The sequence below is a fragment of the Tamandua tetradactyla genome, chromosome 16 (genome assembly GCF_023851605.1).
Source record: "Tamandua tetradactyla isolate mTamTet1 chromosome 16, mTamTet1.pri, whole genome shotgun sequence".
Lineage (NCBI taxonomy): Eukaryota > Metazoa > Chordata > Mammalia > Pilosa > Myrmecophagidae > Tamandua > Tamandua tetradactyla.
In genome coordinates, this window is record NC_135342.1 from 21,075,729 (window position 1) to 21,102,617 (window position 26,889).

Genomic DNA, 26,889 nt, shown 5'->3' on the forward strand with positions numbered 1-26,889 from the left:
GTTCAGGTGTCAACTTGGCCAGGTGAGGGTGCCTAGTTCTGATACTGTGGCCATGAGCCAATGATGTGTGAACCTCATCTGTTGCTGATTACATCTGCAGTTGGCTAGGAGGCGTGCCTGCTGCAATGAATGATGTTTGATTTAATAGGCTGGTGCTTAAATGAGAGAGCTTAACAGAGCACAGCCAAAGCAACTCAGCATACCTCATTTCAGCACTCGCAGCTCAGCCCATGCCTTTGGAGATGCAGAAAGAAATCACCCCAGGGAAAGTTATTGGAACCCAGAGGCCTGGAAAGAAGGCCAGTAGAGATCACCCTGTGCCTTCCTGCATATGAAAGAACCTCAGTTGAAAGTTAACTAGCTGCCTTTCCTCTGAAGAACTAACAAAATAAATCCCCTTGTATTAAAGGTCAATCCATCTCTGGTGTGTTGCATTCCAGCAGCTAGCAAACTAGCCTATTGGCCTATTAACTTGGGAGTTCCTAATGCTTGAGAGAATATAAGGAATTTCCCAGGTGGGGAAATTTAATAGTTCTGTATTTTTTCTCCAGTCCTCAAGGACTGGACAAAAAATACTTTATCATCTGCCCAACATACTCTGGAGTATATCAGGTATTATATTAAGCTAAACAAAATTACAAGATCTCATTCCCTATTCTAGGCTCCATGTGTTTAGGTTGTTTAAATGAACTGGCCAGACAGGTAAAGTTGATTGTTTACTAAAGAAAATTTAAATTTTGGACAAAATAAACATATCCTCCTTTGATCTCACACAGAAGGTGAAGTTTTAGAATACAGACAGTGTCATCCTTTACCCTGTATTCTGATTTGCCTTAGTCCCAACCAGATCAGCTTCGTTTGCATCTCTAATTGAAGTCTGATCTCTTTTTCGGCTTCTTTAACAGTTGCTGTATGGAATAATGCTGACTTTCAGAACTTTCAAGTCATCCTTGACTCATGCTTCCTCTCACACCCCATGTTTAGTCCCTTCAAAGCTGATCCTAGTTCTCAGTCTTTCTCATCTTTTCTACCAGCACTAACCACCCTCTTCCTAAGTCACCATCACCTCCCCCTGGCAGGGACATCATCTTCCTCATCTCCTGTTTCCACTCCTGCCCAACTCCAGGCCATTCTTCTTGCCAGCAATCAGCTCTGTTTTCACTTTATTTGGGGGGCATAGGTAATAGTCACATAGTTTAAAAAACTTTAAAAGATTTCTAAAGTATATAGGGAAAAATCTTCCTCATGGCCCTGACCCACATCTGTCCCTAACTCCCATCTCCACAGGCAACCACTGTTATTGTTTTCACTAGAGGAATCTTTATAAAACATAACCAGAACATGCCCATCCTTGTTCACAGCCCTCCAATAGTTTCTCGTTACACTTGAATCCAAAGCCCTTCCAAGTCCTTATGTAACCTGGGCCCCACCTACACCCCACCCCCAACTCTAAATATTCCTACACTTCTCTACTTCCTGCTTTGCTCCAGCCACTCTGGCCATTCTGATGGTTTTTGAACAGCCAGGCCCACCTCCCCTTCAAGTTCTTTTCATCTTACTATTCCTCGGTATTTTCATATGGCTCATTTCCTTGCCTTCTTTTCAGGCCTTTGCTCAAATATCACCTCCTCAAAGCAGCCACCCCTGACTATCCAATCTAAAACAGCACCTGTCACTCTCAATTCCCTTGATTTTCTTTTCTCCTGAACATCTTTTATCTGACATCATATTTTTATATCTAGTCACTTATTTTTCCATCTGTATTCTACACTAGAGTATCCATTCCCAGGTACTCCACCCAGCTTACTGTTATGTCTCCAGCTCCTACAGCAATACCTGGCAGACAACTAGAGGTCAACAAATGAATGAATGAAATAAACAGAGAGAGATGAAGAAATCACTTGGCACTGGCTGTCAAAATTCCCAAATGCACACTTTGACCTATAATTCCACTTCAAGCAAGGTATTCTGATAATAGAATCAGATCTTTGTGGATATTGATTGCAGCCAAACTTCAGAAATAACCTAAATGTCCATCAAGAGGGTAATGGTTAAACAAAGTGTGGTACATCTGCACAAAGCTACACATGCAACTCATAAAAAGAAAAGGCAGCTCTCTGGGTGCTTAACTGCACCAGTGATTCACCATTGGGCAAGTTGCCGTGTACCAGGGAAAAATGTAGGCTCACCCTGGAGTGAGACAGGCTTGGGTTTGAATCTGCTTCCTGACTGTGGAACACTGGGTAAGGCCCTTCTCTTTCAGATTCATTTTCTGCATCGTGTTAAGTGGAGAGGTCCTCATCTTTTCCCCTTTGAAGTCATTTCCACCTCTGAGGGTTGTCCAGATATGAAATTGACATGAGAACTGGCTATGAATTGGAAAATTATAAGGAAAAAGAGACCTAGCATCTTACATGAAGATGCTAAAAAGGGACACTGACAGACATATACTGAGATAACCTGTCATGTGTACTTTCCGAAGAGCCCAAATCTTCTGCAGAATCCATAAACAACAGGACTCAGGTTAGCCAGTGTGACTGTTTTCATCCAGCCTGTGTAGGACAGCATGGAGAAATGGTTCTGGAAGCAGGCAGCTCAGAATCAGTCATCATGGTATAGTGACAACACATACTGCTTACTATGCACCAGGCACTTCTGGACACTTTTACTCATTAATCCTGCCAGCAACATAAGGTGCCATCGTTTCCATTTTACACATGGGGACACAGAGACAGAGGGTTAAGGTACTTGGGCAAGGTCAGGCACATGCTCTGAACTCCAATGCTTTGCCATAACAGTAGCATAGAAGGAAACAAAAAACTGGTATCAGAGGTGGCCTTTAGGAATGGAAAATGAGGGACAGAGACTTACTTTTACTGTATATATTTTGGCTGCTGAATTTTGTAACTCAAAAATAATTTTAAAACATCTTTATTAATTTTTTAAAATGTCACCTTCTGTGTGAGACTAAAGCAAAAGATGTTTATTTGTTACAAAATTTGTATTTTGATTAGTGCGTTTCCTAATTTAACTTATGTGGATAGTTTGATTGAACGCCATAAGTACTTGGAATCTCAGGTAGGACATGAGATTTTGCTGGTTTGTTCAGAGTGATGCCCCGATGAATCCCAGAGTGATTCCATCAGTGAGTGGAAAAGTATCTCCAGAGCCCCCTTCAGGGAGTGGTGAGAACGGGGAGAAATTCAACTTCCCCAAGTTGAATTCTTGATATTCTCACAAGCAGTGTGGACAACCAAAGCTATAGGCTGAGTCCCCAGTCTTGGGGGTTGTTCATATGAAACTTAACCCCCAAAAGATAGGTCAAGTCTGCTTAAAGTTTGGGCCTAAGAGTCACCCCCAAGAGAGCCTCTTTTGTTGCTCAGATGTGGCCTCTCTCTCCAGCCAACACAATGAGCAGTCTCACCACCCTACCCCTCTCTACGTGGGACATGACTCCCAGGGGTGTGGACCTTCCTGGCAACGTGGGACAGAGAGCTTGGAACAGAGACTCAGCATCAAGTGATTGAGAAAAATCCTAGAATGAGCTGAGACTTAGCATCAAGGGATTGAGAGAACCTTCTCAACCAAAGAGGGGAAGAGGGAAATGAGACAAAGTGTCAATGGTTGAGAGATTCCAAACAGAGGCTGGAGGGACCTGAAAATGTAGAGCTGTGTTCCAGTAACCATGTTTCTTGAGGATGATTGTATAATGATATAGCTTTCACAATGTGACTGTGTGATTGTGAAAACCATGTGTCGGATGCTCCTTTTATCTACCTTGTCAACAAAGGAGTAGAACACATGGAATAAAAATAAATAATAGGGGGAACAAATGCTAAAATAAATTTAGTTTGAAATGCTAGCGATCAATGAAAGCGAGGGGTAAGGGGTATGGTAGGGATAATTTTTTTTTTCTTTCCTGTGTTCGTTTTATTTTTTTCTATTGTCTTTTTAATTCTTTTTCTGAATTAATGCAAATGATCTAAGAAATGATGAATATGCAACTAAGTGATGATATTGTGAATTACTGATTATGTATGTTGTTTTGTTTCTTTATTTCTTTTAATTAATAATTTTTTTTTAAAAGAGGAGCAAAAAAAAATCTTTATTAAAGGTTTTGAATGTAAAGAGGGAAATTTCCTATTCTCTCTTCTCTTGAAACAATCTTCAATCCCCACTTGGTCAATTTAGTTTAGAAGCCGCAGAACCCTTTGGACTGAGCATGCGCTCTCCCTGGCGGCTCTGTCCTCCCGGTTTCCCTCTTTAGCGCGTTTAGGGCATTGCTGGTAAGCGTGTTTTTTCAAACCGTGACCAGATCCCGCCGCTCCTGTGGCTCACGAGAGATTTAACACGTGGTTTTGCCCTCCACCATTCCCCTTCTTCCCACCGCTTTCAAGATAAAGCCTGACTTTCGAGACCCCTGAGGATCCGACCTGTCTACTTCTGCCTCATCTCCCAGCCCGGGGAACCCAACGCCAAGCTAGTCTGGATGCTTCTCTCGAGTTCCTCTTCGGCCTCGTACCCTTTGCGTTAACTATTCCCTCCCTTGTTCGCCCTTCAAAGCCCCGCTGGACCTGCGCCCTTTCAAAAGTGATCTGATCCCCTGGCCATTTCCCTCCACAAACCATGATATTTTCCGGGACACACGCCAGGTCTGATTCATTCCTGTGTCCTCAGTCCTCAGCACAGGACACTAAAATTCCTCCCTGCCGCCCCACCCCACCGCATTCTGCCAACATCGCTGAGAAGACGGGACTCGAACCCGAAATTTCCGGACCCACCCTGTTTCCCTCTTCCCACACACCCCTAGTCCCCCAACTACGTGCATGCGCACTGAGGTAGAGCCACAAGCCCTCCCCACTCCCCTTCGTAATCCGCGTGCGTGCTGCGGCCAAACCCCTTTCGTTAACGCATGCTCAGTCTAGCGCCCCCAAAGCGCCGAGCCAGTAGCGCATGCGCGGGACCAGCAGCTCTCAACTTGACCCCGCGATAGCGCCTCTTTCTCCTTCGGGAAGGCCTTCTTTGGGTCCCCTTCCGGACCCCGAGGCGGCTTCTGGAGTGACCAGTGCTCGCTTTCTCCCTTTCTCCCCCACGCTCCCGACCCCCTAGGCGCCATTCACAGGCCGGTAGCAGAAGGTCCCCACCCGCTCGCTCCTTCGTTCCCCTCCGCGGGAGAGAGCGCCGCACATCAGGAACCGACTAGCACTCGCCTGAGGTAAGGGCCCGCGTGTCCGCGTGAGGCGCGCGCACTGGCGGGGGCGGGGCTGGGACGAGGCCCCGCCCCCCACCTCGCCGGTTAAACGGTCGCTGGGACGCCCTGGCGGGTGGGCGTAACTGAGTAGGGAGCCGGGGAAGGACCCTGAAATACCCGCGCGGGGGCAGACGATGTGTAGATAGGAACATCAGTTCTGGGAGTAACCTAATAGAGGACCTATAAACAGACCCTTAAGTACTGGAAAGGGCCTCCAAATGATGCATTCCTAGAAACTTCAGTTGTGAGGTGCCGGTTGGAGGCACGTAAATGTCTAATTCCTGGGAAAGCCCCCTGAATAACACGTAAACCCATAAGTTCTCGGGGCGGCCCCATATAGGAGCCTGTAAATATATGTTCAAGCACTACGAAATCCTTACAAAAATATGTAAATAGACTTTTAAGTTCTGGGGAGGTTGGGGTGCCCTTATTGGGGTGGGCATAAATACAGAGTTAGGAATTGGGAGATTCTTCCCTAATACTTTGCAAAGGACCCTTAATTCCTGAGAGGTCAACTCAGTGAGGCAAGTAAATAGACGTTTAAAATATACTGGCTGCATACATTTTGGAGGAATCCCCAAAAGGGCTATAAACAGTGTTGGGGGGTCCCTCAAATTATGTATAGGTAGACTCTTAAATTCTGGGGCGCTAACAGCCCATCGGGGCTAGTAAATAGACTCAGATACTGTGGAAGTTCCCAGAATAATGCGCAAAAGAACACCTTTGCAAGGAAAGGAGATCCTCATAGGTGTGTCAGTGGACACTTAGTACTCAGCAGAATCCCCAGTGAGGCCTGAAAACAGTATTGGGGAGGGCTCCAGAATAAGGTATAAGCAGACATTTAATTGCAAGGGTGGCAGAATTTGCAAGTCTGGGGGGACTCCCCCCCACCCCCCAGGAACTGTAAACGTTCATTTAAGTGCTGAATGAATCATTTTCCGCACGTAAACAAGCACTTGTCTTCCGGTGTCTGAGAAGACAAAGTGTTCAACGCTGTTGTGGTTGGGGAAGAGGTTACTTAGAGCAGTGAGAGAGGAGCTAGACAAAACCCAGCCTGGCTGGCACAGTTACCCCTGCATCCGGTAAACAGACATTTAAGTACTAGAGAAAGTCTCTCACAGGGACTTGTTAATGTCACTGTGTACTACTGGGTTGGGGGTGGGAGATTCATAGAGTGATTTAACTGACACTTAAGACCTAAACAAACTTTTTCTCAGGGTCAGTAAACTTTTTCTGTGAAAAGCCCCGGAGTACATAGTTTAGGCTCTGTGGGTTGTACTTTCTCTGTAACAACTATTTAGCTCGGCCATTGTACAGAGAAGGCACTCATAGTCTGTAAATTGATGAAAGTTGTTCTGTCTCAGTAAAACTTTATTTACAAAAACAGAGGGCAGGCTAGATTTGGTCCACAGGCCGTACTTTACCAACCAGACCCCTGAAGGGGGCAGATGGCCCTATGTAGAACTGCAGTTAAGTACTCAGGAACCTCCCTGAAATGATGTGTTAACAACTAGAGCTCCCCCTAGGGACCCGTAAACAAATACTTAACCGGTGAGGAGTGGGTTGTATAGGTAGCCATGCATTTTGTAACACTGTTTAATAGATTAAACACTCTAGAGTCCTTAAAGTGGAATATGGAGCATAAGGAATGGCAGAACATTGGGAATGCAGATACCGAAATACAAAGGAACACCTTGGAATAAGCCAAAAATATGTCCTTAAACATTGTTGTCTCCCTCCCCCCACATATATCAGTGACATGTAGTCAAAAGAATCGTTGCTGGACTGGGGATCATGCTACTGAATTGTATGAAAACACCTTGCTGCATTTGAGAAAGGAGAAAGTCCTGTTTTTATGTGAGCCTACTCTATGAGCTGTATTCATATTGGGGAAGGGCAATTATTAGTTGGGAATAGTTTTGACTAAAAGTTTAAAGAAGATAGAAATGCATTGGTTTCTTGCTACCTCCAGAGGAAAGCATTTTGGGATTAATTTGGGATATGCACATCTTGTTCCTCATTCTACCACACTTTCTTTCCTTTAAGTTCCTTCACAGTTCAGGATGGCAGCTTGAGCTCGTTTCCACACCCACATTCCAGCCAGACAGAAAGAGGAAGGACAAAGGGTATGTGCCAGCCATCTGTAAAGGAAAATATCCAAGAGTGCCAAACCACATTATGGTGGCCAGAACTTCTGAATAGCAAGGTACCCAGTTAAGGACTGAGGTTTCTATTTCTTTGGAAAAAGCAGAGACAGAATATTGGGAGCCAGTTGGCACTTGCTGCTACATCCATAGAGTCCTCTTTAGAAAGAAAGTGCCTTCATGTAGTCCAGGGTGAGTCAGGGAGAGTAGGGAGAGACATCCCTTCACTCTGGAATCCCCTCATTCTGTCCACAGACAACCATGTCTGAGTCTGGGCACAGTCAACCTGGGCTCTATGGGATAGAGCGGCGGCGGCGGTGGAAAGAACCTGGCCCCGGCGGCCCCCAGAATCTCTCTGGGCCTGGTGGTCGGGAGAGGGACTATATTGCACCATGGGAGAGAGAGAGACGGGTGAGTGTCTGGACCTGAGGGCAGGTTCATTCATCCACTCGTTCCACAAGTGTTTATTATTGAGCACCTGTCATGTGCCAGGCACTGATCTAGATGCTGGGAAAATATCCATAAACAAAACCCTCCTGGAGGAAGAAGAGTGATAAAGGGAACTGTATTAGGTGAAGCAGTCAGAGAAAGCCACTTTGAAGAGGTAATTTTTTAGCAGAAACCTGAAGGAAGTGAGGGAGCAAGCCATGCCAAAACCTGAATGAAGAACATTCTAGACAGAAAAGCCAGTGCGAAGGCCTTAAGGCAGCCCATGTCTGGTGTGTTCAAGGCATAGCCTGGTGGCCAGTTTGGGTGCACTAGATGAAGAAGGAAGGAGGATGGTAGGAGATAAGGTCAGTGGAGGAAATGCGGCCAGGTCCTATAGGACCTGAAAGGCTTTGGAAGGAACTTTGGATTTCACTCTGAGTGAAATTGGCGTTGGAGAGATTGAGCAGAGGACATGTTTTAAAGAGTCGTGTAACACCAACAGCAGCAATGTGTCTGTTTAACTGCACAGAGTACTTTAGGTCCTTCTGGTCTTCCTGAGCTCTTACAACTATGCCATGAAATAGAGGCTGTGATAAATCCAGTTTTTACTGATGAGGAAAATGAGTCACTGAAGGAATAAACTTTGGAGCCAGGTCTCAGACCTAGGTCTGGCTGAGTCTCAAGCATAGCACCCTTCTACCTGCTGTAGGGAGAATGACCTGGTCAGGAAATCAGGAGGCCTTAGTTTGGGCCCAGGCCGTACCTTTCTCTCCTCCCACCCTTGGGTGACTCACTGCTGGAACCTATCGTCTGTGTTCTTTGTGCAGGGCTCTATTCACCTCTGAGAGCTGTTTGGTAGGATGAAGAAGGTAGTAGTTGGGACCAGTTTCTGAATCATAAAATTCTGCAAACATGAGGAATAATTTATTCAGCACAGTGAGCTGGACTTTTGCTTGTTCCTTTTTCTTGGGTCGCAGTGTAAGTGAATACACACAGTCTTTCTTCCCTCCATACGCATCCTTCTGGGGGAATGTTACCCTCTTTGACAGCTTCAGCTTCGATCCCTGAACAAGCAACTGCCAAATCTCTGTTTTCATCTCTCACTTTGCTGCTAGCTCCAGCAGCCTCCTGACTGGCCCATGAGCTCCTCAGTTCCCCTGCTGACCTTGGCATCTTCCTATCATGTCTTCTCCTTTTGTGTCCCCCTATCAGTGACAGCCCCTTGAGCCTCATCCTGGACACCTCTCTTTCCCTGGCCCCCCCCAGCCATTTAAGCACCCAGCACCCCACCCTCACTCCACATGCCTACATTCTCCCTCCTGAGTGTAGCTGCACCCCATCATTTTCTCTCCACCCTCACAGCCTTGGGCGCAGGTACCATCCTCTCCTCCCTGGACCTTGTCATTTGTCTCCCACCAAACCTCCTGGAAGGAAACGCACATGCTGTCCTACAGTTCTTTCCCTATAACTTTTCTTCCTTCCAAAGCACTTTCATGTAATCCTTTTGGCTGTTCTTCACCACAAGCCAGTGAAGTGAGCAGTTCACATAAGTATCCCCAGTACAGAGGTGGGGGAACTGAGGCCCAGTGAGGGGTCAGACTTTCCCAAAGTTAGTTAAGGAATCAGAGAAGGTCCAGGATTCAAATCTAGAACTCTTCCCTCTCTTAAGAAGATAGGGAGTGAGGTGGGGGAGGCATGAAGAAGGCACCGTGTGGGACTCAGGGAGAGGTGATTAGGGTAGTAGATGCAACTGGCAGCTCTCAGACAGTGATGACTTGAGTGTGTCAGGTGCTAGCTGGGCAGTTTACAAATTTTGTCTCTTTATCCTCATGATAATCCTGTGAGAAAGGAATACCTATCTTTCTTTGCCAAAGAAGAAAACTGACACCTAATCAAGGGCCTTTCTTTATCCGAGTTCGTGGAGCCAGTAGAAGACAGAGCCATGTTTGAACCCAGATTGATCTAGCTCCAGAGCCCTTGTTCCTTCCACCTGGGCTTATTGTGCCACAGAGACAGTTGAACAGAGTGGTTGAGAGCACGGCCCCAGAGTCAGGCTGCCAGGGTTCAAATCCTGGCCAAAACTCTCGACAAGTCACTTAAACTCTCTGTTTCGCAGTTTCCTCATTTGTAAAATGGAGATAATAATAGTACTTACCTCATCAGATTGATAGGATTGAGGGAATTAATCTGTGAAGGCATTTAGAATAGTGCCTGGCACATGAAGGCCTTTGGGAGTGCTCACTAGATCTAGGGGGAGCCATTTCTGAGCACCTTCCCTCACTGCAGGATGGCAGTGAAGAGACGAGCACTTCAGTCATGCAGAAAACCCCCATCATCCTCTCAAAACCTCCTGCAGAGCGGGTGAGTAGAGAAGAACTTTCAGAAGGAGGGAGGTGGGAGGGATTAGGGTTCCACTGACTGGAACCTTCTCACTCCCATAGTCAAAACAGCCACCACCTCCAACCCCAGCCCCTGCTACCTCGCCTGCTCCAGCCCCTTTGGAGAAGCCCATCGTCCTCATGAAGCCACGGGAGGAGGGAAAGGGGCCTACAGCCTCAACAGGCACCTCTACCCCTGAGGGCACTGCCCCACCACCCCCTGCAGCCCCTGCACCACCCAAGGGGGAGAAGGAAGGGCAGAGACCCACACAGCCTGTGTACCAGATCCAGAACCGGGGCATGGGCACTGCTGCACCAGCATCTGTGGACCGTGAGTCAGGGCTGGGCAGAATTGGGTTGGAAACCAGCACCCTTTCACACTCTTCTCATCCTGTCCTCTGTCTTTTGCTTTCTCCTGTCTCCAGCTGTCGTGGGCCAAGCCAAACTACTGCCCCCAGAGCGCATGAAGCACAGCATCAAGTTGGTGGATGACCAGATGAATTGGTGTGACAGTGCCATTGAGGTGTCGGGGGAGTGCCTCACTACTTGAGCTTCCCGGGGTCCCACACCCTCTGCCCCTCCACCCCTACCTCTTGGCAGGCAACACCAGCCTGGACAGCTTTTGGGAATTACAAAGTCCTCGCCTAACTCAGGCTGAATTTCTGTGGCTTGTGCTTGTTCAGTTATGCCGGTTGATAAAATATTTTGATGCTGGTTGATAAAAAGGTGCTTCTGCTGCCACCCTAGGTGCCCTGGGATCTTTGCACCATCCCACAGCAGGGAGACTCCCAGACCCTGCTCCAGCACCCCTCCTGAATGGTCAGAAGCCACACTGTACCATGTTAACTGTTTTGAATGCCATTCTTAGAAGGTCTACTCCCCTGCCCCCACCATCCCAGCTTCCCCCGCTCTACTTTAGACCTCATATTTTTGAACACTCATACCTGCCTTCCAGGCTCCCAGCCTTCATTTTCCCTTTCCTGTTGCTTTTTTCCCCTACTGCCACATCATACTCATGCTCATACTCTCCCAGGCTCATCCCCCCACGTTCTCCAGCATGAGGACTTAGGGCAGCACTTTGGGCCCATTTGCTACCTAGCCCCTGCCACCTCTCAACTTCCAGTCTCACAGTGACATCAACTGAAGGGCTTTTTAAAAAAAGGTCCAGTGATCAGGCCATTGGTGCTGTCCAGTAGAACTTTCTGTGGTGACGGAAATGTTCCGTCATTGTGTTGTCCAATATGATAGCCACTCCCTCCATATATGGCTATTGAGTGCTTAAAATTTGGCTAATACAACAGAGGAGCTGCATTTTAAATTTTGTTTTAATTAATTTAAATCGAAATAACCACCTGTGGTACAGGCAACCATATTGAATGGGACAACCTAGATACTCTGATTTACTATATCTATGTTCAGGCCTGGGATTAGCTTTTTTTTTTTTAAGTTTTCCAGGTGATTCTAAGGGGTAGACACAGTTGAGGACATAGCTGTGTCTTCCTTGAGGAGCATCTTGTTTGCCCCCTGGTGGTGAAAGTCAACAGAGGCAGTGGCTCCAAGGTGTTCCCAGAAGGCCTCAAACCCCACAGACAAGAACCAGGCCTGATCCTCCTTTCCCTTCCCTCCACTCCCATGTCTTCCCAACTTACCTAAAGCAAGAAACCTCCCAGAAGTCCACCCAACAGCCCTCAGTTACCAAAAACTGTTCTCTCCTACCTTCTCATTACTTCTCTGTCTCTCACCTTCTCTTCCCTAAGGTCAAATGTCTCTTTTTCCTTGTATGTTTTAGCCACACTGACTTCCTTTCAGCTTCTCTTCCATACCAGGCTCTTTCCTATTTCACAGCCCCCACAAATGCTGTTCGCTGTGCCCAGAACAGTCCACCCACCCACCCTACCCCCTCCTACCACACACACAGGCCCTTTGACCAGTTAAGGGGATTAGGGCTTAAGAATTTTTTCTTCATATTCGACAAGGCAGGCAGGCAGGCAATCCACACCATTCTATGGGGTCCCCCATCTCCATCCATCCCTAACAGCTCACGAATTTGTGAGAGCCACATCGCATGTCTTCCCACAGTACCTGTTGGATCAAACCGATGTATTGGTAGTTGGTGTCCTGGGCCTTCAGGGGACTGGCAAGTCCATGATCATGTCGTTACTGTCAGCGAACACCCCAGAAGAGGATCAGAGGTGAGGGGGGCATCAAGGGTATGGGAAACCGGAGGGAGGAGGGCACCCACATGGGGCAGGGGAAGGATGGGCTTGGGGATTGCAATATTTTACTGAGGGGCCTTGAAAAGTTGCTTCCCCTCCCTGGACCTCATTGTCCTCATCTGTTTGATGAGAGTAATTAAGAGCTGTACCAAATCTGAATGTAGCTCCAAGGTATCCCATCTTCTTCCCTTCTGCCTTGCAGCTGTAGCATTTTGAAGGAAATTCAGAGCCCAGCCAGGAAGTAGAATAATGTAATCATTAAATCTTTTGGTTTAGGCTCACCTATCTCTTAGCTGTGCCCTACCCATTGATTGACCTTGGGAGGGTTGCTTCACGTCCCAGTATTCTACTTCCTTAGCTGGAAAATGAGTTTCAGTATGATGAAGTTAAGCTCAAGCCACAGAAAGCTATAGAACACCTGGCAGAGGGCAGACACTCAAAAGAGGGTGACTGATATGGCCTGGGAAAAGAGAGTTGGATGTAGGAATCTGGACATTAGTCAAACCTCAGTCCTACAGTGTCATCTTGGGAGACTGGCTCCAACCCTCTGGGATGGGGAGGACTGGACATGAGGATTCTCTGTCCTGAGACTGATTATGAAGATAAGGGGGGCTGAAGTCAGAGTTAGGAGAGGATTGTGGAAGAGGAAGGAGCTTAGGAGATAGAGCCCAGAACGGGGAGGGAGGGAAGAAGGAGAGTAGGGCAGAGAAGAAAAGGCAGAAAGGTAGGGAATAGAGCATGGGAGGATCTACAGTCTAAGAAAAAAATCAACTGTAAGAAATAGCCTCATTCAAGTTATCTGAAAAAAAAAAAAAAAGGATTTTTTTGGGCATCAAGGAGTCAGTGAACCCCCTAACACTATAAGCAGAATTTTGCCCACATCTGTAGCTTGGCTTTTCTTTTAGAGATACATAGTGTTCATCAGATCTCAGAGGGGCCAGTGGAGACCCAGAAAAGATTATGAGCCACTGTTGTGAGCATATGCAACCTCTAGAAGCAGAGCTGTGAGATTTCTCTGCCTCTGGTGGAGTACCTGTCTCTCTCCCAGGTCTTTTCCATCCCCTCTCTCCTCTGCTCACTCGTGACTTCAGCTCAACAGGGCTCCACTTTGCAGCTGCCCCCAAGTGGCAAAATGGTCCCCATTAGCTCTTGGTTCAGATTCCTGTGCTAGAGAGAATCTATTGACCCAGCTTGTCTTTTTGAGCCCCATCAGCCTGTGGTGTGGTAGGCTTTGGTCCCACCACTTGTCACCAAATTTTAGAGGCTTACCTCCTAATTTTCTTTGTAATTCACAGTTTCCTGTGTTCTCCAATCCTACTTCCCTGTCTAAGCCATGAGCATCTCATTTGGAGCACCCCAAGAACTTTCTAAGTGCTCTCCTTCCTTTCGTTCAACTACTGAGTGCCAACTATATGTAGACACTGTTCTTGATCGTGGGGATACAACAGTAAACAAAATGGTGTTTTGTTTTTGTTTTGTTTTTGTTTTTGTCCTTGTCCTCATGAGGCTTACCGTTTAACCAGGGAGAAAGTAAAAAAAAACATTATTTGGCATGTTATCCGTTGATAACAAAATAAGAAAATGGAGGTTATGGAAAGCACAGTGTGGGGGTTGGGTTATGATTTTAAATAGGATAGTCAGAAACGGTTTCACTAAGGAAAGGAGGTTTGAGAAAAAAGCAGTCTTTGAAGGAGGTAGCACGTAGCACATTCCAGCAGAGGCAGTGGTAAGTGGAGAGCCTCTGAGCTGGGCATTTGCTTGGTTTGTGTGCAGAACAGTGGAGGCTGTGGAGCTGAAGCAGAGTGAATGAAGCCATAGGAGACAAGGGTCAGTTCTGGCCTTGAGAGCCCTTATCCACGCCCTGCCTGATAGGCTTCAACACGTACCAACAAGGGAGACCTTTACAAAGCCAAAATCTGATCCCAGCAAAAGCTACTTGCCCTCTGCTAGAATGTTCTTCCTCTGTTTTCAAACACCCCCACATCCCCACACCCCTTTTTCCCATTGCTCTGGTATCACCATTCTCTTGAGGACAGCTTTCGCCAGTACCACTAAGTTATCCCCACTTGGAGCACTGCACCTCTCTTCCTCCCCACTCACACAGTCTGTTACTTAAGTTTATTGATGAGCTTGACCAGAAGCTCTATGAAGCAGAGAGTTTGTCTTTCTTGTTCCCTGCTTTATCCTTGGTATCTGGCACACAGGAAATCTTCAGAACAGTGCTTCTGAAGCAGAAGCATGCCTGCTCTGTCAGACAACGCATTAAACATCTCAGGGAGGTAGGAGTTGCCCTTTGAGAGGTAGATACAATTACTGGTTTTACAGATTGAAAGTGGTAAAATCACTTGACCAAGACATGGAGTGATCAAGATGTGCTCAGTAGTTTGGAGCAAGGCCCAGCTCTGCCTTCTTGACCACCACTCCCCACCATCCCCAACCCTAAGCACAGGTAGAAATGTGGAAACTGGCCTGATTGGCCTGGAAATACCTCCAGTGCTTGGTGTCTAACAGGTACACTTGGAAAGTACCAGCTAACAATTGTGTATCACTTGATATCAGGCACTATTCTAGGGGCTTTATAATTATTAACCTCACAGGAACTCTTAAGAAGCTTGGTACTATTATCATCCCCATTTTACAGTTAAGGAAACCAAGGAGAAAGATGTTAAGGAACATGCACAAAGCCCCACAGCCAGGAAGAGGCAGAGCTAGGATTTGAATAGGTAAAGTCTCTGCTGTTATACAGCTCAGTCTGTTCCTCCTTTAAATGAACTAATACATCTGCTCATGAGTAGGAGGGAAAACAGATGATACAGAGCATGGCCCCCAAACACCGGGGGCCATAGGAGGAAGGCTTTGTGGGTAGACAGGAACCACGTTTCACATACCCACTCACAGGATCACATTGGAGGCATCAGAAGCTGGAAATCAGAGCTCTCATGTTCCCCACCCCCTCCTTTCCACAGGGCATATGTTTTCCGGGCCCAGAGCGCAGAAATGAAGGAACGAGGGGGCAACCAGACCAGTGGGATTGACTTTTTTATTACCCAAGAGCGGATCGTTTTCTTGGACACACAGGTGACTGCCCTACCCTGCTGCATGCCCCATTCATCCCATCTCCAAATGTGTTTAAGCCAGAATCCTGCTTGGGTTCCATGTGGTTCCAGCCAAGCCACAGACATGTTGGGCATTGTTGTGCAAATTGTCTTTTCTTGGCCCTCAGTCTCTTCCTTTTGTCTCATTTTGCCTCCCTTCCTAACCATCTCATAAACACTAACATGACTAATATGGTAGTATAATGGCTAAAAGGGTGGGCTGGGGTAAATTTAGCTCCTCTGGACTTTGTTTCTTCATCTGTAAATCGGAGTGGTACTTGAACTCAGCCTTACAGGGTGGTTGAAACAGTCGGTGAAATAGTGCAGGCAAAGTGCTTGCTCAGGATGTGGTGTATGGTTGGCATTCTGGCCAGGTGTTATCGTTAGAGCTAACCTGTCCTGTGTTTGACTGGCAGCTTTCCTCAGTTTCTCCCTTTCTCTTGGGCTAAGTCCGTATCCTTTAGCCTGGCATCTGGATCTTGTGTCTTGACTCCTTCAGAAACCACCTACATGGGTGTGACCTTGGCCAAGTTATTTAACAATTCCATTCTTCAGTTTTCTGTAAAACGGGTAGAGTAATATTACTTACCTCAGAGGGTTTTTTAAGGTTTCAATAAGATACAAGTAAAGTCCTTAAAACAGCACCCAACACATAGTAGCTACTCAGTACTCTTATTGTTAGTAGCGATATTATTAGAATACTCTTGCTTTTTTGCCCAGTTAATGCATTCTCCCTGCAGATTGCATTAGGCAGTCGCCTCCTCTGAGCGCCCATATGTGGCCTGTGTCTACTTCCTACCGTAGCGCATAATCTGCCAAAGTGACAGGTGCTGCTCTGTCTCCCCTCCTGTCTGGAGTTCTTCAGGGAAGGGTCCTTGGCTCTCTTGGTTAGGGCTGGGACCCAGAGCCTGGCTCATCATCAATGCTCACTACGTTTCGTGAAGCACAGGAGTCTGTTCACTGTGGGCATTGATGACATGGAAAGTGGAAGACATTCTAGAAATATGTGATGAGACCTGTATGCCAAGCCCAGTGCAGGTACCACTGGGACCAAGAGATGAATCACACATGGCTGCAATCTTGGTCAGAAATCCAGGGGAAGGCTTAGAAGTTAACACACCAAACCATAGGGACTAGAACAGAACACTGCCCTGTATGTGGGATTTTAGAAAGTAAACAGTTGGGAGAGCCTCTTTCTGAAAGAAGCCCACCCACTGCAGTGAGAAGTTGATAGACTATCAAACTAATTTGGTTCCTGTAGTCTTTAAATTCAGTGCTCCTTTATGAAGAGTTTGGTGAGTTCACCATTCATTCTTTTACATCCACTGATACAGATTTTAAATCCTCACCAATTTTCACCCTAATTTGTTTTGTTTTGTGATGAAAACTTTTTTTAGTAAAGCAGTTGTGGTTTTATAGAACAATCATACATTAAATATAGGATTCCCAGATATCATCCTATTAACACCTTGCATTGATGTGGTACATTTGTTACTATTGATAAAAGCACATTTTTATAATTGTACTATTAACTGTAGTCCATGTTTAATAACTGTTGTTGTTTTGTTTTGTTTTTACCTGAGTAATTACCTTAGTAGGGTTTTCAAAGTATTTGTAATAACTACCATTGTAAAGCGTTTTTAAGAGGTCTGACTCATTCCTGTAAATGTTAAATTTATTGAGCACTAGGAGTTTCTTCTATTTGAGCATTGAGGTGCTTGAGACTGGTATAACTATTTAAAGGAGTTAAGGAAAGTCTTATCTGCTTTGAAACTTTTTTCTTTAGCTGACTAGAACTATACTAATCAGAAGCCTCCTGCTTGTGTTTATGAGCTTATTTTGTCCTGAGAGAAGCAATTTATTTGCCTTGAACATGTAGAACTTGGGTAGTCATGACTCCTAGGATCCTGGGCTTCATCCCCCTCCCTGACAGCCCCATCTTCCTACAGCCCATCCTAAGCCCATCCATCTTAGACCATCTCATCAACAACGACCGCAAACTGCCTCCAGAGTACAACCTTCCCCACACCTACGTTGAGATGCAGGTGAGGGGGCCAAGCCCGGCACCAAGGTGAGGTCTTGCTGCTCCTGTTCCCTACGATTGGTGAGGGGAAGTTGGATTTGGGTAGTCCCTGGATTCTGCTTCCTAAGAGCTCTGGGTGTCCCCAGGGCTGTAGGAAGAGAACACAGCATATTGAAAGTCAGCTCTGGTTTAAATCCTAGTCCTAGTCCTGGCCCTGCCCCTTCCCTCCAAGCGTCAGGATCCAGCTGTATAAAATGGAGGTGATGCATTCTGCCTTACAGGATTTAGGGATGGTCTATTAGAAACTGCCTGGTACATTGTTCACAAGTGTTGATGCTCAGAGGCTCTGAGGCCCTTGCACTGCTGTCCCCTCAACGAGGTCCTGGGATCAGGAACCCCATTTCTAAGCTGAGGGTCCCTCAACTCTTGTCCCTTCCCTCTCACCCCAGTCTCTCCAGATTGCTGCCTTCCTCTTCACAGTCTGCCATGTGGTGATTGTCGTCCAGGACTGGTTCACGGACCTTAGTCTGTACAGGTGAGGAGCTGATGAAGGTGGTAATAGGGGTAGCAAGGCAAGAGAGAGAGGCTCAGAGACTCTGAGCCATTTGCCCAAGATCTCGCAAGTTCCACCCAGCAGCCAGAGAGACCCTTTGAAAATGTAAGTCAGAGTGAGCCATCCTACCTAGCTCCCTGATCCCTTCTCCATTTCTACCCACAGACATTTACAACCTTCCACTGACTTTGTACATTGCTCAGAAGGATATCTAAAGTCCTTCCTTACCTGGCATGGCTTACAAAATCCTGTGGGAGCTTGTACCAGTCACCTCTCTGACCTTGTCTCCCGCTGCTCACCCCCACTCCCTCCCCTGCAGCAACAGTAGCCTGTTCCTCACCCAGCCCTGCACCTCTGCACTCCTGGTCCCTTAGCTAGAAACATTTCCTGTAGATCTTGTTAGACCCTCTCCATTGTGACCTTCAGCCCAACCTAAGGCATTCCTTGACCATCTAATGTAGCATCTCCCATTACTCTCCCCTCTTACCCTGCTGTTTTTTTCCTTCGTCACATTTATCACATGCAACATGTTACAGATCTCTTTATGGTCTGTCTCCCCATTAAAATATAGGGCCAGGGAAGGTGGTCCCCAGCACCTCATCCATTCAAAATTCACTTTGTTGAATGAATAACAAGAGGAGCTGACTGTTCTGGTCCTTGGAGTCTTGTTGCCTACCTATTCCAGGCCTGTGTGCCATCCCCCAGGAAAGGAGAGGGAATAGGGATTGAGCAGGAGTCCTGCCTGTGGCAGCAGGAGTCTCCAAAAATGTCCCCAGACAGAACTGACTCAGAACCCGTGGCCTCAGCAGTTCCTCTTGGCCTCAGGCCCCAGGAGACAGCTGTGGGGGAAGTTAGCAGAGTTGGGCACGGGGCACAGGCAGAAGGAAAGAACAGGAACTTAGAGGGAAGGGAGAGCTGAGATTAAGGAAGCAGATGGCTCCAAAATCAGGCTATTCTGGGTTTGAATTCTGGCTCTTACTGGGTATGTCTTCCCCCCTCCTCAGTTCCTCACTGGCAAAACTGTTTTGTGCAGATTGAGTGAGTTAAAGAATTGAAAACATTCAGTCTAGTACATGGCACATAGTGAGCACTTGATAAATGGGAGTTTACTATTTTTATGCCCAAATGTCCTTTGCTTATAAATATACTAGTCATATAGATTAAAGCCCACCCTGATTCAAAGATCCTGTTTCCAAATGGGTCTACACTTCAATAATTACTGCTTCAAATGTCCTATTTATAAATGGGTTCACCCATACAAGAACACAGAGTAAGACTTGAATATATCTTTTGTGGGGGACATGACTGAATCACCAGCACCTAGAGTATGGGATATGGGGTGGCAGTGCACACTCAACAAGCTCTCCCTCCAAACCCCAAGGTTCCTCCAGACAGCAGAGATGGTGAAGCCCTCCACCCCGTCCCCCAGCCACGAGTCCAGCAGCACCTCAGGCTCTGATGAAGGCACCGAGTACTACCCCCACCTGGGTGAGAGGCTCTCTGGAGTGGGGGGTAGGGAGGAGAGGTAGGCAAGAGAAAGAAAGAGCTGAGAAGTAGGAGCACTATAAGGAAATGGAGAGAACAGGGAGGGACAGGTCGCTGAGAGGAGTACTCTTGAGACTTGTGAGGAAGGAGGTTTAAAAAGGGTTAGCACCCACTTCCTCTAAGATCCCCATCCCTTTGTCCATCCGAGCCACATAGGGCATGACCACCTGGGGTTGGGGGCTGGTTTCATAATCAGACTGGGAGCCTCTTGGTGGCAGGACCCAGTTCTGGCCATTTCTGTTTTCCTGGCAACTCCCCACATGAGGCTCAGGAAACAAATGTCAGTGAAGCTGAGTGTCCCCCATACACCCTGTTCTCCTTCTTTACCCTTTGTATGTGTTATTCCTTTGCATGCTGTGTTCTTCTCTGCTTTTGCAAAGGTCTAATTCATTTCTGACACCTCTTCCGCTCCCAGGCAGGGTCATCTCTCCCTCCTCTGGCTCACTAAGCACCTTGTGCCTCCCATCACACACCTGCCCATATGGCCACCTTCCTTGTCTATCTTCTCCATCAGACTGGAGACTCCTTGAAGGCAGAAAATCAGAGCTGACTCATCTGTAGTTCCCCTTCGTCACTCAGTGGAGGGCCTGGTACTAAAATGAAAATACACCACTATTTAGGTTGTAGATCTGATCTGGGGGGTAAAGGCAGATCCTTGGGGCAAGATGGGGAGTCCCTGAGAACTGAACCCTGTCTCACAAGAGCCCCATCTCTGCCCTCAGTTTTCCTGCAGAATAAAGCTCGCCGAGAGGACTTCTGTCCCCGAAAGCTGCGACAGATGCACTTGATGATCGACCAGCTCATGGCTCACTCCCACCTGCGTTACAAGGGTGAGGGTCCCCACATCCCTCAGCCCCTCAAGGCTGTCCAACAGCCTCCTAATTCCTGACTCAATCCCATGGCACAGACCCCCAAGCTAACCTGATTCCCCATCTCAACTGTTAACCCCCACACCCACCCCATACACCTACCCACACACACACACATGCACTTATTTATAGGCTGATACATTCTTTCCTCTAGGTACTCTGTCCATGTTACAGTGCAACGTCTTCCCAGGGCTCCCACCTGACTTCCTAGACTCTGAGGTCAACTTATTCCTGGTGCCCTTCATGGACAGCGAAGCAGAGAGTGAAAACCCACCAAGAGCAGGTATTCCCCCTGCAGGGGAATCCAGTCCTTGGGGAGACAGTTCCTTGCCTGGTGTGGGGTGGCATGGCTCCCCCCTCCAACCCCTATACACTGTTCTGAGGGGAGACTCTGGCCTGTCCCCAGGGAGCTCTTGAACCCTTTCCTAGGACTTTGTTTCAGAATCGTGGAAATGCAGGAAGAGCTGGGCCAGGGCTTAACCTGAGGTGCTCCTTGAATTCCAGAAAAGCCAGTTGACTGGGAGGAAGACTCTCTCTCAGCAGGCTGTCCTCCCCACCTCCTCCCCCAGGACCCGGGTCTAGCCCACTCTTCTCCCTCCTGCCTGGGTACCGTGGCCACCCCAGTTTCCAGTCCCTGGTGAGCAAGCTCCGGAGCCAAGTGATGTCCATGGCCCGGCCACAGTTGTCACATACGATCCTCACCGAGAAGAACTGGTAGGAACTCTTGATAGAGGGAGGTGGTCTTAGCAGAGGAGGGGTAGTCTGAGGTGCCCTGCCCTGGTGCAGACAGAAGGGGGCTCCCAGAGATCTGTGTAACTTCATTAAGTTCCCACCCTTCTCCAGACCTGTGTCCTTAATTTGGAATAATGATAATTGCTCCCATCTTATAAGTGCCTCTCTCATGCCAGACAACATGCTGTGGTTTCACACACAGCTTTGAAACCTCCTGATTAGCCAGTAAGGTGTAAGTCTTCACCCCAGTTTTACTAGGGGGACAATTTTAGAGTAAGTATGACTTCCCCGAGGTCACTCAGTGAGGAAGTATCTGTGATCAGGGTCATTTGGTTGTTAGGAATAGGACTAGTCAACCTGATTAAGCTTATTATTATTATTAGGACCTGAAAACAGAACCAGAAAGCCATCAGGGATTGCAGGAGTTGCACTTTACAACTCTCACTGGCTTGCATGATCTCCTTGGCTCCTTCTTCCCTTCCTCCCTGCCCACTGTCTTTACCACCCACTTTCACATCGGTCTCTACCACCTCCCCAGTCCTACTTTATGCAACTTTGTATGTCCAGAGCCCACAGCAAATAGATCCGGGTCTGTCTCATCTTAAGTCCAAACTTGTGTGAAAGAGAAATAGATTGGCTTAGGGCAGCCTCCAGCTGGGCTCCCCAAAGTCTGTTTGCAGTCAGCTGTGGCCAGAAGGGGCAGGGAGTACAGGCACAGCAGCAGGAAGCCACTCTGTTGAGTGAGGCAGGGCACAGCCAGCATCCTGCCCCAGCTCTGCTCCTCTCATTGGTCTAAACCAAGGTCTGGCAGTGAAGAGGAGAATTTGGGTAGTGGGAGAGTTGTACAGCTGCTCTTAGACATTGCAATCATCACAATTCTGGAGGGAGGTGGAGATAAGAATCCCTACATACAAAAGCCAGCACTGAGCTTGGTAGGGAGAGTTTTCTTAGATGGGAGAAGAAACTTGAGGCTTTAGTCCCTAGCCCAACTACCTCCCATCAATGTTGGCATCTTCCTCTATCCCAGTTGAAGAGAGCAACTCCAAGAGGCCTAGAGTCACATCTCTGTCACACAGAGGACCTGCAGGACAGGTACTAGGCTGGGTGGAGCTCCAGCCAGGGCAGCCCTGACTCCTGATCTCCTCTCTCAGGTTCCATTATGCTGCCCGGATCTGGGATGGGGTGAAAAAATCTTCTGCCCTGGCAGAGTACAGCCGCCTGCTGGCCTGAGGCTGAGGGGAGGAATGTCATGCAGCGACCCCCTTCTGGGTCCCAATGGATGGTGAAGGAGCACACAAGTCCCCCTCCCGGTGGAAGGAAAGTGACTATCTGATGGACAAAAGACCACAACTTCCCTCAGTGCCGTGAGGTGTCCAGGATGGTCCAGGTGGTGACTTGAAGAGATCCTGCCCCCCACCTGGGATGGGGCAGCCCATCCTGAGTCCACATGGGGCAGATGGTGGGAAGAGTCTGAATGGTCATCCCAGGAAGCCCGCACTCCATTGGGACTCCCTCTGTGAGGACGGGGACCACAGGTCCTTCTTCCTTGACTCCAAGTCCTTTTCTATAAGGGGAGACAGGGTCTGGAGGGCTCTTTCTTGGGGCACATTTGGTGGTTGAAATAAATATGGTCATAGAAGCCTCTTCTTATAGTCCTCTTATTCCTCTCCCCACACCATGCTGTCCTGGAAGCTGGGCAAATTTGGGACCCAGCTCTTAGGGGCAGATTATCCTTGACCTACCCAGTGGAGCCTGAGCTTCCTACAAGAACACCTCCACAGTGATCCAGTGGAGCTGTCGGGAGCTGTAGGACCCTGCAGCTTTCTAGGAAGAAACCTCTAGAAAGGGGTATTCCTGTTCCTTGGGACAGGTTATGCCTCCCACCTCTGTGTTATGGATAGGAAAATTCAGTTCCCATCCGGCTGAATACAGTAGCTACCATGGTGTCCTCTACTGTCACTGGAAGGCACCTTGCCTTTGGTTAGGTTTCTAATTAAATACAGTTCCTGCTTGTGGCTAAAAGTCAGGGTGTGTCCTTAATTAAATACAGTGACTTAACTATATACTTACCATGGATTGCAACGGTCTCTGCCCTTGTACCTCATCTGGCTCAAAACAACTCCTAACTTTAATTTGTGTATTAATTTTCTTAAAACATTTTTTATTGTGAAATATATATACAAAAAAGCAATAAGTTTCAAAGTACACTGTGACAGGTAGTTATAGAACAGATTTCAGAGTTCAGTACAGGTTACAGTTCCAGTTTTAGGTTTTTCCTTAAAGCTGCTCCAAGACACTGAAGACTAAAATATCAATATCATGATTCAGTGATCATACTCATTTGTTAAATCCTATGTTCTCTTGTAATTCCACCTTCCCCATTGATCCTTCTCCCAATCTTTAGGAGTATTTGGATTATGCCCATTCTAACTTTTTCATTTTGGAAAGCAGTGTTGTTAATATAGGATAGGAAGCTAGAACTAGTTGATGTTCTTGGAGAGGCTGGCCCTTCTGGGTTTCAGTACTTATCTGGCCTAGGAACCGTCTGGAGTTTGTACATTTCTGGAAAGTAATCTTAGCATGTAAAACATGTGTAGAATCTCAGATAGAGCCCCTAGTTGTTCTTTAGGGTTAATAGAAATTATTTTAGTTGGGGTTTGGCAGTCCATGGTAATTAGCAATATCTAGCTGAAGCTTGTGTAAGAGGAGCCTCCAGAATAGTTTTGACTTTAATTTAAAGCCAGGCCCTCCCTTCAGTTAAATAAATACACCACCCTCCCTCAATACAGTAGTACTTTCCCTTTTCTATTCTGGTAAGATACACAGTCTGTGTGCTAAGGTCAGTGCTTCCCAAAGTGTGTCTCTCCGGGTCCGGGTAGACACACTTTGGGAAGCACTAACCTTACCTTACCTACCCCAAGTTAGCCCTGACCCTCAAATCTTGCCACTCCACCCTGTCAGGAAACTTAATCAGTTCCAGATAATGACCAGAGTCTCTCATCTACCTGCCCAATATTCTACCCCTCACCTTCTGTGGTAGTTAGATTCAGTTGTCAACGTGGCCAGGTGAAGGTGCCTAGATCGATTGCTGTGAACATGAGGCAATGACATGTGAACCTCATCTGTTGCTGATTACATCTGCAGTCGGCTAGGAGGTGTGCCTGCTGCAACGAATGATGTTTGATTTAATTGGCTGGTGCTTAAATGAGAGAGCTCAATGTAGCACAGCCCAAGCAGCTCAGCATACCTCATCTCAGCACTCGCAGCTCAGCCCAGGCCTTTGGAGATGCAGAAAGAAATCACCCCGAGGAAAGTTGTTGGAACCCAAAGGCCTAGAGAGAAGGCTAGCAGAGAGCACCCTGTGCCTTCCCATGTAAGAAAGAATCTCAGTTGTAACTTAGCTGCCTTTCCTCTGAAGAACGAAATAAATCCCCTTTTATTAAAAGCCAATCCGCCTCTGGTGTGTTGCATTCTGGCAGCTAGCAAACTAGAATACCTCCCCATCCATAAGACTTAGCCAAGCCCACCTGCCTCCCTGGCCTTCTTCCAGCCTGACCTGAAGATATTCCTTGAGACCTGCCGAGCTCTGAAGTTCACTGTCCTCTGACCACTGTGTTTCCAGATCCTTTGCCCCACTGCCCCAACCTGCACAGGAATCCAACAATTTCAAGCTAGAAATCTGATTTTTCCCTACCTCATCAAAATCTACCTGTCCCCTGGGAAGCAAGGGGACTGCTGATTGATTTGCAAGTTCACCAGAGTGGGAAGGTAGGAGCAGTGACCAGAGAGGGCATAAGACCCAGGGCAAAAAAGCACAAGGTGGCATGTGCTGACTCCAGGGGAGTTGGAGCTTGACTTTCTTCCTACCATCCTCCAATACCATCCAGCCTGGGGACAGGTAGACCCTGTGTCCCTCAGTCCCCCTAGGTTTGCATCTGGACTCATCAGCCTTTTCTGGGAGCTGGGTCAGAGATGTTGAGGGAGACCTAAATCAGTGTGCTCTGGGCATTCTTGGCTGCCACGTCCAGGGATGGATGGAGCATCAGTAGGTGGTGGCAAAGAGATGCTGCAGCAGCCAACGTGCCCAGTTGGCAGAGAGGAGCTCCTGGGTGATGCAGAGACATCCCCAGAGGCCTGGTCCAACCATTCCACTACCAGCACCTTGGTGACCTCCATCCACAAGCTGTGGACCACGCCCAGGATTTGTGCAGGGGCCAGCCCTTCTCTGCTGAATCAGCTTAGTGAGGAAGTTGTTGTCCAGGCTGAGGACGTGGCGGGAGATTCCAGGGAGCGGATGAGCGTGCAGAGGTCACACGCCACACTCAGTGTGCCTGGCGCAGGTCCCAGGTTGGTGCTGCAGGCTACTATTGCTACGAGCCTAATGTGCTGCTGCAGCGAGCCTTCACTAGGATGGACTGAGAGACCTTGGGCATGGCCACCAGGAAAGCATGCCACTTGGAGAGCGGGAAGACCATGGATCCTTCACAGCTTCTGCTGTAGGAAACCAGAGCATGGCTTGGTGATCCTAACAACTGCTGGGGCTCCAGCACATTGAGTTAGGATGCCAGCTATCGAGCCAGGCTGCCAGGTTCAGGTCCTAGCTGCGCTCCTGCCATCTGTGTGGCCTTGGGCAGATTAGCAAACCTCTCTGGGCTTCCATTTTTTTAATGTGTAAGATAGTAGTTGTGCCAGCCTCCAAGGACTGTGGTGATGATGCAAAGAGTTTATGAGAGTAGTATCTTGCACGTGAGTAGCCCTCAATAACCATCAGTGCCCTCACCAGTAGGGGCCAGTATGTTGTTATCACCAGGTGCCAGGATCCGCATTGAATGCCTAGCATTTGCACAACCTGAAGTTTTCAAATACACAAGCCAGTAAATGCCCTTTTACCCCTAAATGCAAGTGATTAGTCTCTTTCACTTGTAAATGAAAAGGGTCAATTCTCAGGAAATGGCAGCCATGAACATCATGTCATTGTTGGGCCTAGTTCATTCACACAGTGTGACCCTGGGTGACTGCTTTTCCCACTCTTGGCCTCAGCTGGACAATGAGGGGGAAGGAGCAAGACAATCCCTCAAGGGGCCACCTACCCTAGCCCCCCAGAGACTGTGTCTCACCCTCCTGCCATGACTGACAGCCATCCCAAATGGTGCTGGGTCGCTGGCTGCGGGAGGCAGTCATGTCCACATCCACCTCAGGGCAGAAGAAATAGAAACACTTGCCCTGCTGCAGGATCTTAGGCCGGCTAGGCCTAATGGCGGTGAAGCACTCATATGTGATGGTGAGGAAGTTGTAACGGCCCAGTAGCAGTGGCTGAAGGTATTTGTCAGCCCGGAAAGCAGGGATGTGATGATGCTTGGGTGCCTGTCATGTAGGTACAGCATGGAATCCACAGTTGTTTCTACCACATTTGTGTAGGCTGCATTGGGATCCTTATCTGCCCTCCCCCAGATGGCACTGATAGAGGTCAACTTCCCTGAGCCTGTCCCCCCAGTGAGACCAACATCCAGCCTGACATCTGCCAGTGAATGATGTGTGGCTGGCAACTTGGCTGCTGCTGCTTGCCAGGTTCCCCACCTTAAGGCCTGGCCTCCTATGACAGCTCACAGGACTCCTCTTCCAGCATCTTGCTTGAAAGACTTTGCTTCCCATGG

The 26,889-nt window shown here is 47.8% G+C and overlaps 1 protein-coding gene and 1 long non-coding RNA gene across 7 annotated transcripts; one reads left to right on the forward strand and one right to left on the reverse strand.

Annotated features, from left to right (window-relative positions):
• The first annotated feature begins 4,923 nt into the window (after nt 1-4,923).
• On the forward strand, nt 4,924-22,874 carry SMG9 (SMG9 nonsense mediated mRNA decay factor). Of its 6 annotated transcripts, none has more exons than XM_077131599.1 (15): nt 4,925-5,215; nt 7,298-7,457; nt 7,651-7,806; nt 10,111-10,185; nt 10,266-10,533; nt 10,628-10,725; nt 12,282-12,394; nt 15,385-15,496; nt 17,463-17,558; nt 17,986-18,071; nt 19,471-19,577; nt 20,357-20,464; nt 20,694-20,786; nt 21,073-21,217; nt 22,387-22,874. In XM_077131599.1, the coding sequence occupies exons 2-15, from the start codon at nt 7,380-7,382 to the stop codon at nt 22,463-22,465; spliced, it is 1,614 nt and encodes a 537-aa protein (XP_076987714.1). In that variant the 5' UTR covers nt 4,925-5,215; nt 7,298-7,379; the 3' UTR covers nt 22,466-22,874. The 6 variants fall into 6 exon arrangements, with proteins under 6 accessions (XP_076987718.1, XP_076987714.1, XP_076987715.1 ...); XM_077131600.1 differs by having other exon boundaries at nt 4,926-5,215; nt 7,298-7,377; nt 20,658-20,786; XM_077131601.1 differs by lacking the exon at nt 4,925-5,215 and adding an exon at nt 7,007-7,108 and having other exon boundaries at nt 7,298-7,377; nt 20,658-20,786.
• LOC143659061 (uncharacterized) lies at nt 17,997-24,633 on the reverse strand. The gene is made up of 3 exons (XR_013163417.1): nt 24,264-24,633; nt 20,108-20,227; nt 17,997-18,184 (listed from the first exon to the last, which is right to left on the reverse strand). It is a non-coding gene; the product is annotated as an uncharacterized LOC143659061 (long non-coding RNA).
• Between the last annotated feature and the right edge of the window lie 2,256 nt (nt 24,634-26,889).

Bases quoted from the DNA above. Each gene is read 5' to 3' on its own strand.
- SMG9 (XM_077131599.1), top strand. From the start codon at position 7,380: ATGTGCCAGCCATCTGTAAAGGAAAATATCCAAGAGTGCCAAACCACA. The intron at 18,072-19,470 runs GTGAGGAGCTGA...CCAAACCCCAAG, and splicing joins ACGGACCTTAGTCTGTACAG to GTTCCTCCAGACAGCAGAGA. The intron at 20,465-20,693 runs GTGAGGGTCCCC...ACGTCTTCCCAG, and splicing joins CTCCCACCTGCGTTACAAGG to GGCTCCCACCTGACTTCCTA.